Source organism: Fusarium proliferatum, assembly GCF_900067095.1.
Source record: "Fusarium proliferatum ET1 genome assembly, contig: FPRO_scaffold002, whole genome shotgun sequence".
Lineage (NCBI taxonomy): Eukaryota > Fungi > Ascomycota > Sordariomycetes > Hypocreales > Nectriaceae > Fusarium > Fusarium proliferatum.
The window spans coordinates 827,217-839,940 of NW_022194791.1; the positions used below are offsets into that span (position 1 = coordinate 827,217).

At 46.5% G+C, this 12,724-nt stretch overlaps 6 protein-coding genes and 1 non-coding gene across 7 annotated transcripts; 4 read left to right on the top strand and 3 right to left on the bottom strand.

Moving 5' to 3' along the window:
- Positions 1-343: 343 nt before the first annotated feature.
- On the bottom strand, positions 344-1,455 carry FPRO_03528 (uncharacterized protein; the record flags this gene model as incomplete). The annotated part of the gene is made up of 7 exons (XM_031226249.1): positions 344-506; positions 556-673; positions 724-1,005; positions 1,052-1,189; positions 1,239-1,299; positions 1,353-1,365; positions 1,415-1,455. The coding sequence occupies 7 exons, from the start codon at positions 1,453-1,455 to the stop codon at positions 344-346; spliced, it is 816 nt and encodes a 271-aa protein (XP_031076805.1).
- A 604-nt stretch (positions 1,456-2,059) lies between these two features.
- FPRO_03527 (uncharacterized protein) lies at positions 2,060-2,413 on the top strand (the record flags this gene model as incomplete). Its single annotated transcript, XM_031226251.1, has 1 exon — positions 2,060-2,413. The coding sequence occupies one exon, from the start codon at positions 2,060-2,062 to the stop codon at positions 2,411-2,413; it is 354 nt and encodes a 117-aa protein (XP_031076806.1).
- Positions 2,414-2,819: 406 nt separating this feature from the next.
- FPRO_03526 (uncharacterized protein) lies at positions 2,820-4,301 on the top strand (the record flags this gene model as incomplete). The annotated part of the gene is made up of 4 exons (XM_031226252.1): positions 2,820-3,101; positions 3,138-3,288; positions 3,338-3,446; positions 3,503-4,301. 4 exons carry the CDS (start codon positions 2,820-2,822, stop codon positions 4,299-4,301), a joined length of 1,341 nt encoding a protein of 446 aa, XP_031076807.1.
- Positions 4,302-4,421: 120 nt separating this feature from the next.
- On the bottom strand, positions 4,422-4,521 carry tRNA. Its single transcript is given in 2 exon segments — positions 4,422-4,465; positions 4,484-4,521. It is a non-coding gene; the product is annotated as a tRNA-Leu (tRNA).
- A 1,089-nt stretch (positions 4,522-5,610) lies between these two features.
- Positions 5,611-7,317, top strand: FPRO_03525 (uncharacterized protein; the record flags this gene model as incomplete). Its single annotated transcript, XM_031226253.1, has 1 exon — positions 5,611-7,317. One exon carries the CDS (start codon positions 5,611-5,613, stop codon positions 7,315-7,317), a length of 1,707 nt encoding a protein of 568 aa, XP_031076808.1.
- Positions 7,318-9,720: 2,403 nt separating this feature from the next.
- FPRO_03524 (uncharacterized protein) lies at positions 9,721-10,206 on the top strand (the record flags this gene model as incomplete). The annotated part of the gene is made up of 2 exons (XM_031226254.1): positions 9,721-9,944; positions 10,005-10,206. The coding sequence occupies 2 exons, from the start codon at positions 9,721-9,723 to the stop codon at positions 10,204-10,206; spliced, it is 426 nt and encodes a 141-aa protein (XP_031076809.1).
- Positions 10,207-10,514: 308 nt separating this feature from the next.
- Positions 10,515-12,214, bottom strand: FPRO_03523 (uncharacterized protein; the record flags this gene model as incomplete). Its single annotated transcript, XM_031226255.1, has 3 exons — positions 10,515-11,494; positions 11,544-11,928; positions 11,978-12,214. 3 exons carry the CDS (start codon positions 12,212-12,214, stop codon positions 10,515-10,517), a joined length of 1,602 nt encoding a protein of 533 aa, XP_031076810.1.
- Positions 12,215-12,724: the final 510 nt, after the last annotated feature.

Below are 12,724 nucleotides of genomic sequence, written 5' to 3' on the forward strand. Positions count from 1 at the left end.
ATATTATCATCTCATTAAGCACGAATTCTTGAATATCTTATGATCCCAGGTTCCTCATCCGTTCTTCCGGGACTGGATTTGATTGTTGGCCCTTGGAAGTTGGGTTTTATGCCGGGTCAAGGCCCCACTGCAAAATGGAATCATTTGGTCAGGCATGTGAGTCAGGCATTAATTGATAGCTCTACGTCAGTCTATATATATTGGTATATCCTCGAGTCTATAGCTAGTAAGTACCTACCAACTGATAGGTCCGATGTAAGCGTCACTTCTTTGGACTCGCCGGCCTCTGGCTGCATCACGACTTAGCCTCTGGATCTTGGTAAAACTATCCCTTTCACCAAAATCAGCCTCGTTTCACTGGACCAGAAGTTCCAGACATCAGCCTAGCCGCAAACGGAACGGGCCAGGCAAAGGTGTCTGTAGGGTCGTCGATGACCTCCCCTGTCGTAACGACATCGATGACAGCAACGGCAGTATAGCCTCCGATAGCGGTGAACACATGCCACCTGGCAGATATTAGCTTGACTCAAGGTCATGAAATGGGGTACAACTCACCATCCATGAAGTTCCAAAAGAAACGCAAAGGGTAGGCCAACTGCATGTCTTGCACTCGTCAGATACCGACAGGCAAACTCGTCAATCAACCAAACGATGTATCCAAAGCCGAAGAATCCTATCATAATCAGCCCCGCTCAATAGGTAGACGCCCTTTGTATTACATACCGAGTCCTAGAATAGCCATGTTTTGGAATTTCTTCCTGATAATTGGGTCCTTGACCTGCTGAGGAATAACCTTCAGCACACGAGTAGCAATAACATAAATTCCCAAGCCAAACGTAGTGGCGTGTAAAAGGAACTCATCCATGACCATATGAGTGACCATGACAATCGTGAACAATGTTGAAAGAACGATCCCAATGATTCGAGTCTTTTGAGGACTGGCTTTGAAGCTGAGAAGACGATAGATGAGGGGTGTGGTGAGAAGATGCATTGACAGTTCATCAGCTAGCAATTGTTAGGCCTTCCCTCACTGAAGTAGAAGTATGCTTACACATTTGAGTATGATACTTCAAGGTCATGTGATATCCAGCTGAACATATCCCCACGCCTATTAGTCCACAGTATGAGGCCAAGCGTGGCCCAGTCGGAAATTTAGGCGACGTCAACAAGCCATAGAGTCCATATGCCACTAATAGCAAGGTCAATTGCAGATCTCAGGCTATAGTAACATCACTTACCATATGTGAAACTGCTAAGAGTATTTATAAACTCAGCGATGTACCGTGTGATAACATAATCCTAAGACGACACGTTAACTCATCCCATTCAAGGGAGACCATTGCGGTATTTACCTCTTCACAAAAGCTACAAAAATTAGTAAATCTTCTTAGTTCTAGTTGACCTAAGAACTTACTTTAAATAAGAGGTCTGAGGACCCCAAAACGGTGCTGCCATGGCCGATCAATTCCGTAAATTCTGATGTTTTGTTCTCACATGCGTCGAGGCACTGAATGGCTTTTGGAGACAAGAATTAAGGCGGTGAAGTGTTGCAGAATAGACTCGAAGATGCCTCGGAACGAACGGGATGACGTGTATATGGAAAATGTCTAAGGATCTGAAATGCCCGCGGGCTGCGATGTTTCACATTCCGGGGCTTTGAGTTCAGCAATTATTTCCGGTGATAAGAAATCCGAATTTTCTCATTGGATATCAAGGAAAGCCACTTTAGTGTAACATGCGTGCACTTTGTCGTGGCTTGGCATTCACATGGGATATTGAACTCAAATCTTCTTGTTTCAGTGAAAGAGTTTATTACGGTTACAGCTTGATTAGTAATTATCGTGATGGCCGATCGTATTGCGATAGTGTCTCATTCCGTGTGGAGTTCATCCTTGCGAGGTGCAGCCATTCGCAAGTCGTCTGACTCAGCCCTAGCGATGCTGCTCAAGAGAAGACCATTTATCATGAGCAGCCGCCTCTACAATCAATCTTTTCGATATCCTGTTTCTTTGCCTTGCCAGTATTTAAAAGTGCCCAACTGAACATAACTACGGCAAAAATGTCTATCTCATTGCTCAAAAGGTATCTACCGATATCACTGGCACTCCTTCTCTTCTACGGCAGCGCCTCGCGATTTACCCATGGCGCAACATCAACAGCATCTTTCTATCAATATCAAAATGATCGAAGTCCCGATGATGGGTCAACTCTTTCCCGTGTCATCCCTGTCTTCGATGTTATCGTTGGAACTACCATTCTACAACAAGGACTGTCACGCAAAGTTGCAACATGCTTTGTGGCATCGACCATCACCAGTGTAGCTTTTCAGCGTTACTTGGGTGGCTTGGATTGTCAAGGGGACTTTCTACAGGGTATTTGGGCGACTGCTGCAGCGATTGCGACTCTGATATGAAATCTGTGGCGTAGTAGCTGTCCAGGACTTTTCGTGCATTCTGGGTTGGGTTATTTCGGTTCTTAGAGGTGCCACGGGCTTCGACTAGATACGGAGGATACTCCAAGTCATTGCGGCATCTTATCTTTGTGCATTTTCAGCCAGTTCCATTCAAAGGGCGTAATGAGTATGGTAGCATCGGCTTAAGCCCGTAGATCTTGTGTTTGACGAGAAGGGCGCAGATCGTAACCGAGCTACCGAGGTCGGCGTTAGCTCATTACTCTGTTTGGGATAGCTTATCTTATCTTTACTGGACCACCTATGTAAGAGAACCATTGTCTTTCAACAACCGTCAGTTTGTTATATCAACGTAGCATTTCACTTTTTTAGCAGTCCTTCATTAGGATACTGCCAACCTAATAATTCAATGTGGTCTAGGCTCATATCACGTCCCTACATTCGCGCGTCGCACGTCAGGCGGCATATCTTGCCAATAAGCCAAGCCAGATATTTGTCAACGCCGTCGAATTATCGGGTTGTTGAGCATACTATTGATTGCAGTCATTCAAGAGAATATCTCTCTGAGACGGCAAATGGCAATGAAGACATACCAAAGCTTGCTGTGAAGCAATACGTCCCCCACGACAACCCCAATCCTCAACCTGGTGATGTGACCATTATCGGTGCTCATGCAAATGGTTTTCCAAAGGTAGCGAAGCTACATGATCTAAGGAACAAAACTTAGCTGACTTGTCAGGAACTATATGAGCCGCTATGGGATGAGCTGTATGACCGAGCAAGACAACAAGATCTCAGGATACGATCGATTTGGATTGCAGATGTATGGAATCAAGGTCAATCAGGGGTTATCAACGAGAGAGTGCTTGGCAATGATCGTGAGTACAATCTATATTGGGAACCATCGCCATTACTAACATATTACAGTCAGTTGGTTTGACCACGCAAGAGATATGATGAATCTCATCAACCAGCATCAACGAGACATTCCTCATCCGATCGTCGGTATTGGTCATAGTATGGGTGGAACTCAGCTGTAAGTAGCTATCACCGACACTGGTGCACTTAGAAAATACCTCTAACTTAAGAAAGGGCACAGTTAGCACTCTGGCACCCTCGGCTCCTGGACTCATTAGCACTTATTGACCCCATCATCCAAATTCCAAACCCAAGCATTTCCTTGGCCGGTCTTTCTACAAAGAGGCGGGATATCTGGCCATCAAGAGAAGATGCTGTTGCAAGGTTTAAGAAGAGCAAGTTCTTCCAGTCTTGGGATCCTCGTGTTCTTGACCTTTGGATAGAACATGGGCTTCGAGATGTTCCGACTGAGCTTTATCCGAAAGAAGGGGGTTCAAGTCCAGGTGAGCGAGTTACTCTCACGACGTCGAAGCACCAAGAGCTCTTCAGCTTTGTTCGACCGACATACTTAGCAAGACACTGGGAACCAACCAACGATCAAGACCCAGAACAGAATAAAGACTGTCCCGAGTACCCATTTCACCGCCCAGAGCCTCCAAAGATATTTCGCCACTTACCCGAGCTTCGACCAAGTACTTTATTCGTCTTCGGAAAGCAATCAGAGTTTTCATCACCGGAGCGACGACAGGAAAAAATGCTGACAACCGGCACCGGAGTTGGAGGCAGCGGGGGCGCAGCTGTTGGTGAAGTTCAAGAGGAGACACTTGACTGCGGCCATTTGATACCCATGGAGAAGGTTTCCGAGTGCGCAGATGTCATCTCTTCATTCGTCGGAAGGGAAAGTATACGATGGCGTGATCAGCAAGGATCTTTCAAGAGGTACCGTGAAAGCATGTCGAGACGACAACAAATCACGATCGATGAACAATGGGAGGACAAGGTTAAGCTTGGTGATAAATACTTAAAGTCATAGAAGCCCTCGTGCCAAACCAATCTTGGTAACACGACTTAACTCAATAGACACTTGGTAGAACAAAAATGCAATAGATGTGATTTATGATGCGAAAAAGGAAATAATGCAAAAAAGATATCTTGATGAGACTGGGACTCGAACCCAGGAGGATTGCTCCACCAGGAAATTGGTGTTAAGGTTAACCTTAACCTGGCGCCATAACCAACTCGGCCATCTCACCGATGTAATTGGATGAAAACCAAGTGACCAATTAGAATCTAAAACCGCTAATGATGAGGCTCCCACAAACTTAGCCTCAGATTGTTCACCCCAATTGAGCGTTTGCCACGTCACGTCTAGCTAGTAACAGAGTGAAGGGGAATCTAATTCTTACTCCGGTGCCCTCTCTGTTTAGTTGTGGTGAAGTCAGAGGGGCTGCGCAGTCAAGAGGAGAGCTGTCCCATCAACTTATGACTCGTCAATTATCCTTTATAGGCACCAACCAATCACAACTATGATTTAAGAAAGTAACTTACTTGCTACCCTCACAGCCATTCAATATCTTATCTCTATTCGCTTTACCCACAGATGCTTCGGCGTTGCTTTGCCAGTGACTCATGACCGTGGCTTCTATACCATGTGAGAGGCTTAACCAGAACTCTCAATACAAAGGCATCATGACGCTCGTGATCTTAAGGTGAAGCTGTATAAGAGAACGGACTCCCACATCCCTATTGTTCTCGTTTCCTCTCTTGTAAAACAAAGCGGACTGGCTCTTATGCTTCTTTGGTCCTTATCATGTTCTTCCAAATAGTATTGTCTTATTGGCTTATTTTCTTATACTCTGGCACCGTCGACCGCAGCGTGCGCGTATCGAAGAAACTTCCCAAATTGACCTACCATATTGATTCGTGACATGTCTGTTCGGCCTCTCATTCGACACGTAGTAGCCTGTTCGCAAACTCAACCATTTTGCTTCTCAATTTCGCCTCTTAGATACCATCAGGGCTAAGGGCACATCTGTAGAACTCAGATCCCCTTCGTCTATAAAATTTCCCTCTTCGTGCCACTCTTTCCCTCAGAAGCTTCTCCTTAGCATCACACACATTTCCCAAGCATACTGCAAGCACTGTTGACATTTCTCCTTCAATCTCAGCTCGCTGCTATATTTCAAAGCGTGTGCACCGCTTACTGAAGTTTTGGATCATCCGCTACTTGACTTCTCTTTTACTTTATCTGTCTCTTGGGCACCAGACTCATCGCTTTCACTGTCTACTATTCTTCATCGCCTCATTAAACTTTGCAGCTCTGCGCTTTACATCTTGTTACAATGTCTAGCACAACTATCACCAACAACAACTCACCTGAGGTTGCCGAGGATTTTAACGTCAGTTCTGATCTACCACTCCAACTGACATCCTCTTTACGACAAAACACAGCTTCCATCACACCATCTGTGTTCACGTCAGCATCTTCTGTCTCTGAATCATCTCAGACATCTATTACAACATCTAAACAAGGAGACACTAACGCAGCATCTGGAAGCAACACCATCTTTGGCATTGTTTTTCCCTCTCCTCCTCCCAACACTCCAGCCGAGAACTGTGGTGGCATCTCTGTTTCAAGCAAACCATCACCTAAATCTAGCTGGACAGGAGAATATTCTCAGTCTGATCCTGGAACTCCTACCACTAACCTGTCTAAGCTTGGCTGGACAGGAGAATACTCTGATCCTGGTACCCCCGTCAATGGGACGTCTAAGCTTGATTGGACTGGAGAATACTCTCAATCTGATCCTGGTACCCCTATCACCAGCATGTCTAAACTTGGTTGGACGGGAGAGTACTCTACCTCTGGTGTCGAGCCTGAATATTTGATGGCAAGACTCAGCACTGTGGCAAACAAGTCAGAGGATGTGCCTGATAAAGCTCAGTATGAAGACGAGGAGAAGTCTTCTGGGGAGAGCTCCGGGACCAAAAGGGATTCCACTGCTTCCATTGTCAGAGACATCAATTCTGAGGAAGAAGAGGTAGCCAAGTTGGCACGTCAGGCTGTCTGGCGTGTGACTCCCCGCTCAGTTATGGAATCTCTTGACATTAAGCAAGTCAAGTCTGGAGTGGTCACTATCACCAACTCGGTAGCCCAGCCTCAATCTGCTGTTCTATGCAACATTGAGGATGAATCAGTTCCCGAAGCGGAAGAGGCTTTGGTGTCCCCTCTTACTGAGGCAAAGTCCACAAATGATGCCGAACTTGTCAACGGAGAAAAGACTGGTACTATGGGTTGCATGGCTTCCTGCATGAGTGCCTTCAAGATGGGCAGCAGGTCCAAACCCCAGGTACCAGTCAACCAACCCAAGCATGCCACTCTCTCACCAGGAAAGTCTTGTCTCAAGCCAACTTCTTCTCTGGCTGGCACAGTTCTTGATAGAACCGAGGAAGACAGTCCTATTCAGCCTGTTCCAGCACCCAAGACCCCAAAAGGCGCAAAGGTGACTTTCGATCTAGACGAGGCAGCCGAGGGTGACGAGTCCAAGCCCAGGCCCAGGCCCAAGCGCAAGTCTAGGTCTCATTTCAACTTCAACATTGTGCCACAGCTCTTTAGCAAAAATGGCAATGAGGACATACAAGACAGTTCTGATGAGGAAGAAATCGATGATCCAGATTCACCATTTGCAGCACAAGACTTGGAAATCCAACGCCGTCTTGCAAGAGCTGACGTTCACCGCGACGCAAATGAACGCACCTCCATCATCCGAGGCGCGCTGGACTTTCTCTTGGTTGTCTGTGATAGAGTCGACACTGTTGCTGCTGATCGCATCAGCGACCTCTTGAACAAGACTGGGGATAGGTGTCTTGGGAGCTATATTGGTGAAGAAAAGGATCATGTGAATCCTCATCAATATGCGAATAAAGTTGATAAGAGACTGTACCGTTCCAAGGAGACGGCTATGTCTTATTCAAGAAGACGACAGCCTCGCAATATTATTCGCCTTGGAACTCCTTTTGCGAGGGACTGGCCGCAATTCCATTATTAATGGATACTCTTTTTTCTCGTTGAATATTGGACAGTTGTTGTTTAGAGTCGCGTTTGAGTTAAATGAGCGGAGCTGGGGTGATTTGAAGCATATGGGATGATTGATTATACATGATAGCGACACCTCAGATGATGAAAAGGCTGCAATAACATAGATACCCACCATTGATGAAAAGACATTTTTTGCTTCTTGCTCATAATTTTCTGACCTTTATGATCCTTCAGTGACATGTATGTCCACCAGTCTCAATATGTCTACTCTCATAGCTCCTACAGGGATATACCTTCAGTCTTTCACTCGTGACTCTTTCATGATGTCTGCCATAGCGTCAGCCTTATGGCATCTGATCCAGAAAAGAAGTGACTTGGCACATTTTGATCTAGAAAGACAAAAGAGGAGGACTTGAAGACAAATAGATCTTCTTGTTGCCACAATGACTGCCACAGCGTCACGTGGCTCTATCATGTAGTCATGAATAGTTGACGTGGTGGTACGGGATTGCTTGTCATACCGTGTGTAGATCCTCTATGTCATGAGTAAAGAAATATGGATTTTTGGTCCTCAAGATCGGCCACTTGACGGAAGCTCGATATTTTTAATCAGCTTTCGTCTTATTCTTATCTTCGTCTTCAGTACACTATGCAGTTAATATCTACTTCATCTATCTTCAATCGTGATTTACCCTTCGAGAACGGCATGTCAACTTGTGGCATACCTTCACGTAAGTTTATCTTGATCGCCATCCTCACAAGACTTTGCTTCCGTAGCCACCCACACCCAAATCTTGAACGCCACAAATAGGCAGCTCATGAAGCGGCTCGGAACCGGGCTCAGCCGAGACAACATCTTCTGTTCTTGGGGCAGATCATAGTCTTAGGAAGACATGCATAAGTTTCGGAACTTATGTATCTGCGCAGCTGAAAGAAATCCTGAATAATGAGCCTTTCACTTTCTTCCGATTGGTCCATTGAGCCATGGGGCGTTTCCTTTGCCGTTAGTTATGTGGTTGGGCACCAGGTTTCGGAGGCCGGGCCCTCCATCATCCCTTTCGTATTGGAGTCTCCGAGCGACTCTACCAGTCTGATAGGTTTTTATACCGTCTACTTGCTATCTCAAATACACCTAAACTCTGCTGGGAGCAAAGATTTTGCTTCTGCCCTCAGCGGCTATTCTCATTGACGGCACCACAGCGGTTAGGAGAGTAATCACGGACCTTAAGGGCTGTGGAGAATTATCTGCCTCCTACTATGTTCCACTAATATGCGTGTACCTTCGGCGTTTTCTCAGCACATACCTCTTATGCCACTGACTCACCTTCAATGTCGTACATGGCCCGTTCGCCATGTCGTATTCACCGACGTGGCCAGGTATCCTCCTAAGTATCATCGTCTCCAGTAGGAGGCGACCTCGTATCTCACATATGCTTGCAATCCTGGGAAGACTAGTGTCATCCCCGCTTGAAGGACCTTCGTTAATTATGACTATGTTTATGCCCTTGTCGTATAGGACGTAGGAACCACTGGCTATGTTCAGCAGCGTAGCAATCATGCGGGGTATTTGCATTAGTTGTTCTGCAATGAGCCAGGATGCAACCTTATTTCTCAGAGTATCTTCAGCTGGAGGGGTTATAGATCAGCTGTTAGTACGAGTTGTTTTAATTTGGGCCAGCTATTGATTAATTAATAGAAAGTTGATGGTGTATCAAGAAGCTAGATTGTATGAGTTGCTCATATCACCAATAATCGCACATCAACGTACAAGTCTAAAAACCAGTTGACACATATACAAAGAATGACTCCTTTGTACTGGTTGCTGTTTTCTGATATGTAGTCCGGCGGCGGCGAAAGAATCTTGGCCCCTTGATCCTAGACGATAAGAGAATTTAGGTATATAGGCAGTTTAGCCTAAGCTTAGAGAACTCTTTGCCAAGTTTCTTCCAGCATTGTTCTCAACCTTAAGTTTTCTTAATCCCTGAGGATGCTGTTATTGGTGGAACCAGTGCTCTGCATATCATGGATAGTTTCTGCGGATACAATTCGGTCGAGCTTTCGTCTTCGGTCCCGAACTCAACCGCGCTCCCTCCCTCCATCACATCAGATCACATCTGGAAGTATGAGATAACGAATGAAAGGCTATGATCTCCCTCGCACGGCATTTAGAGCTTCTATCTGGGTCGTCCCGTCCCGCGGCAGTCATGGACGAAGCTCATCTAGCCAGTACTCTTCAGGTAAAGATGTGAAGTTCATGATGCAACAATGTAAGTCTAGAGCGAGACAAATATCTATAAAAGCTAGGGCATCTCCCGCTCAAGCTGCCTTTCTGATATCCTCACTCACAGCAGTATTCCAAATATCAAACAACCATCTCGAATCTCAACTATAACTTGACAAGATGCGATTTACCATGTTGACTTCATCCCTTCTTCTCGCTCAGGTCAGCTGCCTCGCTGCTCCTCCCATTAACACAGCTGAAGGCTTTTCTCCCGTTCCGAGAAGCAAGCTTGAGGCTCGTGATTCCTACGACTGCAACGGAAGCGGACTCTGCGGCATAATCCCCGTCAGAGACTGCGATCAAGCCGTCAACAACAGACTGATTCGTAACAACGATGTCAACTATGGAGCACCTGGGTAAGTTGACTCTTATCACATACTAGAAACTGTGTGACTGGATCTAACAGTCAACATCAGGAGCGGGAGACCCCAGACTGGTACATGCCAGGGCAACTGCGGTATCTTCATCCAGGGGAGATCTACCTGTGCTCGCACGGGCAATCAGATCTGGTATGACTATCAGGACATCAGACGAAATGGTTGCCGAATCTGCGGCAGTAAGCATTGGGGAGATGGTTGCTTGACTACCATCAACCGTGTCACTGGCTGTCCCAACTGAGACTTGACGATTAGGTCTTGACGGTTCAAGCCTCTAGCAGTATCGTGTGAGATATCTTATCTCATTCTAGAATACAGATCCTATACTTGAGATGTCCGTATTAGAGCAAGTGAGCGTGATTATTGTGCTATATATACTGCTTCAGGCTGAAGAACTACGTTCTGTTGCCCCGTGTGTAGTTACTGGAAGTCAGCTTTTGTACTCTCACAAGTGGCTGTTATTGTATAAGTCGCCAGAAATTTTGCCGAGGCACATCAGTCCAAGGTAATCCTCTCCTCTCGATCTTCATAGAACTATGCAGTAGCTCTCTACGTCCTCTCCCTCCTCTTAACCATGATCTGCACACCACTCGGCGGATTATTCGCCTCAGCAATCCAATAGTTCGGCGGCCTCTTTCCCTCATACTCATCCGCAAATTTAATATCATAATTCCTCAAAGCATACGCCAAGATCATCTTCATCTCAAAGTCAATGAGGAACCGTCCCGGGCACGCATGCTTCCCATGTCCAAAGGTCAAGAACTCAGGCGACGTTGTGACAAACGTAACAGGCGGTGCTTTCTCGTCCCGATTAGCTGCTGTCTCGCGAATCCTCGAGAATCTAAATGGATCGTATTTCAAACCGTCTTCGTAGAACTCGTTGTCGGTTTGTGCAGGGTGGCCCATGAAGGAGATGATTGAGCCCTTGGGGACGTGGTGCCCATCTTCGGTCTTGAAGTCATCGACCATAACTTTGCGAAACACAGCGCGTCCTCCGAAGGAACATAAACGGATTGACTCTCTCGCGACGCTATCAGCGCGCGTCATAGCTTGAATACCGCCCTTGGTCCAATTCACAGAGTCATCAGTCCCGAGAATATGATCCATCTCATCGCGAAGGGTAGCAATCGTATTAAACTCGGCATCAGAGCCCAACACGTTCAGAATGAGATTGACAACTTGTATCTGCGTGTTGTGAATTGATCCAAAGTTTTGAGCGACGACCCGACGAGCCAGGGACTCCATGTCGTTGACTTCATGCTGGCGATGGCGCAGAGCATAATTGATCATCATCTGAACTTGGTCCTGCGGCTGCGGTTCGTCGGGATGGTTGTTTATCCTGTCGAAGCGGTGTTTGAGGAGAGGAATGATCCATTTCTTCATCTTGTTTACCTTCGTCTTGACGATTTGGCCGAAGAGTGTTCCGGTTATGGGCTGTAGAATACGTGGTAGACCACCTGTGAGACCAGCGTTCATGATGAAGAGGTCGTTAGTCTCGAGCGCAAGCTGCAGATACTCTTTATTCCGACCTAGCTCATCAGCAGTGCTCCAAAACAATTGGCGTGATGCTTGACTTACAGAGTGGAAGTCCAACGGTGAAGCGACTGGCGGCCTGTGCCACGATCATCTTGACAGTCTTTGTAAGATCAACTCTCTTCCAATTCTCCGTATCAGTACCAAACTGCTCATCAAACACCTCGTGAAGTTCGTCCTTCATGTTATTCGCGATAATCTCAATCGCACGATTAAGATCATACTTTACAACAAGTCCCTGCCACGCATCAACGACATATTTCTCGTGCCCAAGCGACCATCGAACTTGATCGACTTCAGCGAACGCTTGCTCCATGTCGAGAACGTCGTCAGGTTGGTTGAGTACGCCTTTCATCTGGCTCTGTGGCAGATACACCTCTATTCGGACGCCAAAGCCTGGAATGACGACGGGTTTGCCCTTCTTGAGATACTGCGCTGTGTCAGTCAGTGGTGTAGTTTAGAAGGCAGGGAGACTGTACTTCATGGTATGCTTCGTAGAAGAGTGCTTGACAATCTGTGAGGTACGCCCATCGTGTACGAAGACTAAAGCGACGAGCACCCTTTGGCTCTCTTATAAGCGGGATATCCGGTGGATAAGGAACAGCAGTAAGCTTGTCAATCACATAAATCACAATAACCCCGATGACAACAATTGAGGCAATTCCCAACGGACTCGCCACACGAGCCAAAAGGCCCAACTCAGCGCTGGACGACATCTTGAGAGAACTAAAGAATTGCTTAGCTCCCAACACGCAGCGAGGGGCCTGCTGTATTTAATCCATGGCATGCCACTGGTGTAGAATGACGGCTGTGCATAAGCGCCTAAGCGCGGCACGGAATTCCGTCATGAGTAGTCCGTTCCATGATAAAAGAGTACTAAAAGGCGCGGCCATGGATGGAGATCCTTGTAGGATTGTAGATAGTGGTTTTACTATGCGGTAGTGCTGACGGCTAAGGCATAATGACAAGAAGTTGGCGGTTAAGTCAACGATCCGAGAGTTTACAGAGGGATTCTTAATTCAGACTGCATCGCCATGAAACTGATTCATTTCTACCCAAGTTGGATCAATCTCCTCTTCAGACTGTTGAATCGCGTATTGTGTCTGCGTGGCCTGCCCCGTCTCTCGAAAGTGGAAGACGCGATCTGGCAGTTTGATAGAAACTTATTCGGCATATCGACCCCAAGATCTATCGTAAGCACTTGCTCAAGCCTGATTCAAGGGTGC